This window comes from Echinops telfairi, unplaced genomic scaffold (assembly GCF_000313985.2).
Source record: "Echinops telfairi isolate 266 unplaced genomic scaffold, ASM31398v2 ScPeMD7_7417;HRSCAF=8455, whole genome shotgun sequence".
Classification (NCBI taxonomy): Eukaryota; Metazoa; Chordata; class Mammalia; order Afrosoricida; family Tenrecidae; genus Echinops; species Echinops telfairi.
Window position 1 is genome coordinate 6,114,844 of NW_022111317.1, and position 2,124 is coordinate 6,116,967.

The 2,124-nt window shown below is 64.6% G+C and overlaps 1 protein-coding gene across 1 annotated transcript in view; it reads left to right on the top strand.

The window, feature by feature from the left end:
- Nucleotides 1-2,124, top strand: part of NRXN2 (neurexin 2) — a 99,519-nt gene that overhangs the window by 97,026 nt on the left and 369 nt on the right. The window contains exon 20 of the mRNA XM_045297180.1: nucleotides 1,607-1,932. Within this exon, the coding sequence (XP_045153115.1) occupies nucleotides 1,607-1,932 (326 nt within the window). The remainder of the gene's footprint in view (nucleotides 1-1,606; nucleotides 1,933-2,124) is intronic.

Here is a 2,124-nt window from a genome sequence, read left to right on the forward strand (position 1 = left end):
ACGGGAGCAGAAAGCCTCATCTTTCTCCCGAGGAGCGGCTGGTGGTTTGGAACCGCTGACCTTGCAGTGAGCAGCCCAACACATAACCACAACCAGCCAGAGCTCCCACTGGCACGGTTCCTGCTCAGGAACTTCTGACGGCCTGACTCGGTCATCCGGGCCCCAGACACCGCCTGTGGAACCAGGCCCTGGTGAGGCTCCACACACTCGAGTGTTGCACCCTGGTCATTTCACAAAGGCCCCCCCGAGGAAGATGGGGATACGGGGCACCTCCTCAGTCTCCTTGGCACCTGAGCATCCCACGTCTTGGGAGCTGGTTCTCAGGGTTCCCCGGTGCTGGCTTTGCAGGTCGCCAGTGCAGGGCTTGGCCTCTCTAGGCCCTGGCTCCCCCTTATTGCTGAGATGGGGGCTCTGGGCAGTGAGAACCATGAGGCTAGCTGTGTAGCGCGTCCCCCTGGATCAAGAGAAGCAGGGCCGCAGGGCTTGGGCTGCAGAGGGAGGTGGGAGGCTGCTGAGAAGAGGCTGAGCAGAGGGGCTGGAGACACTCCAGGGGGCTGGCCACTGGGTTTGGCTGGGGTTGGCCTGTGTGGCCAGCAGGGTGGGCCCCACAAGTTGGACTGTCCTGGGCCCGGCCCGGGGCTCACAGGTACTAACTTAAACCAGATCTTAACGAGGCACTAACCAGATGCTAACGGCTCAGCCAGCTCTAAACCGCGCAGCGCCAGCCGCTCATTTCCAGGGAGGAGGGGGCAGTGCAGCTGTCCCTCTGCCCAGCCCTCCCCACCGCCCCCAAATAAGCCGCCATCAAAACCAAAAGCTAAATCTAAACTTAAACCTAATAAACGTCTTTTCTAAAAACCAAACCAGAGCCACAAACTCAGAGGGTTAAACTGACCCCCCAACCCACTAAAACCAAACCGCAGCCGAGCCCACCCCGTGGGCGTCCTGAGGGAGAACAGTTCGGAGCTGGAGCGCAGGCTTGGCTGTCAGCGAGCGGAGCCAGGTCCCTTTAACAGCTGCCACTTCTGTGCCTGCACTGCCCACCCGGGAGGGGAGGGGGCTCCGCTGCCCCGGGGGTGGGGAGGTAGGGGTGGGGCCCAGCCTTGCTCAGGGAGGAGGGCTGGTCGTAGGGGGCCCAGCCTGGAGCAGGTGTGTACTGCCCTCCCACCTGGGCGCTGGCCCTGCCTGCAATCTGCCTCGCACCTCGGCCTGGCAGCCTCTTGGTCTCCTCTGCCCACTGCGACCAGGACCTCCTGGGCTCGGGCAGACACTGGCGTGGGATGCGTGGGGTGTGGAATGGACACGATGGGGTTCCAGTTTTGGGAAGAGAAAGAAGCAGGCAATGACGTCATTGGAGGGGGGGTGCAACTCGGGAGGCCTGGGAGGCATGAGCATGGTGGGCTCCCTCCCCCAGCCTGCCTGTGTCCCGGGGACCCTCCCCCTCTGGGGCCCTGCCTGCTGGACCAGGCCAGTGGCTGATGCAGACTCTCCCCTGGTTGTCCACCCCCTCCATTCCTCCCTCTTGATGCCTCCCCCCACCCCGTTCCCTCTGTCCTCCTCCTGGCCCCCTCCGCTCTGGTCTGCCCCCCCACCCCACCTCCCTCAGGCCGCCAGCTGACCATCTTCAACAGCCAGGCTGCCATCAAGATTGGGGGCCGAGACCAGGGCCGCCCCTTCCAGGGCCAGGTGTCCGGCCTCTATTACAACGGCCTCAAGGTGCTGGCCCTGGCCGCTGAGAGTGACCCCAACGTGCGGACAGAGGGCCACCTGCGCCTGGTGGGGGAGGGGCCATCCGTGCTGCTCAGTGCGGAGACCACGGCCACCACCCTGCTGGCCGACATGGCCACCACCATCATGGAGACCACCACCACCATGGCCACGACCACCACGCGCCGGGGCCGCTCACCCACGCTGAGGGACAGCACCACCCAGGTGAGGCCCAGTGGGCGTGCGGTGGGGTGGGGCAGGTAGGGCTGCTGTGTGCAGGTGAGGGCCCAGGAGGATCCTGAAAGCCTCTAGTCCTGCCCTGTTGCCAGGGTGACAGTTCAGGTGAGGCGGACACGGTCCCTGCCCTTCCAGGTGCACAGTTGTTGCCCTGGTGATCAGGGATCTTGCAGAGGGGCC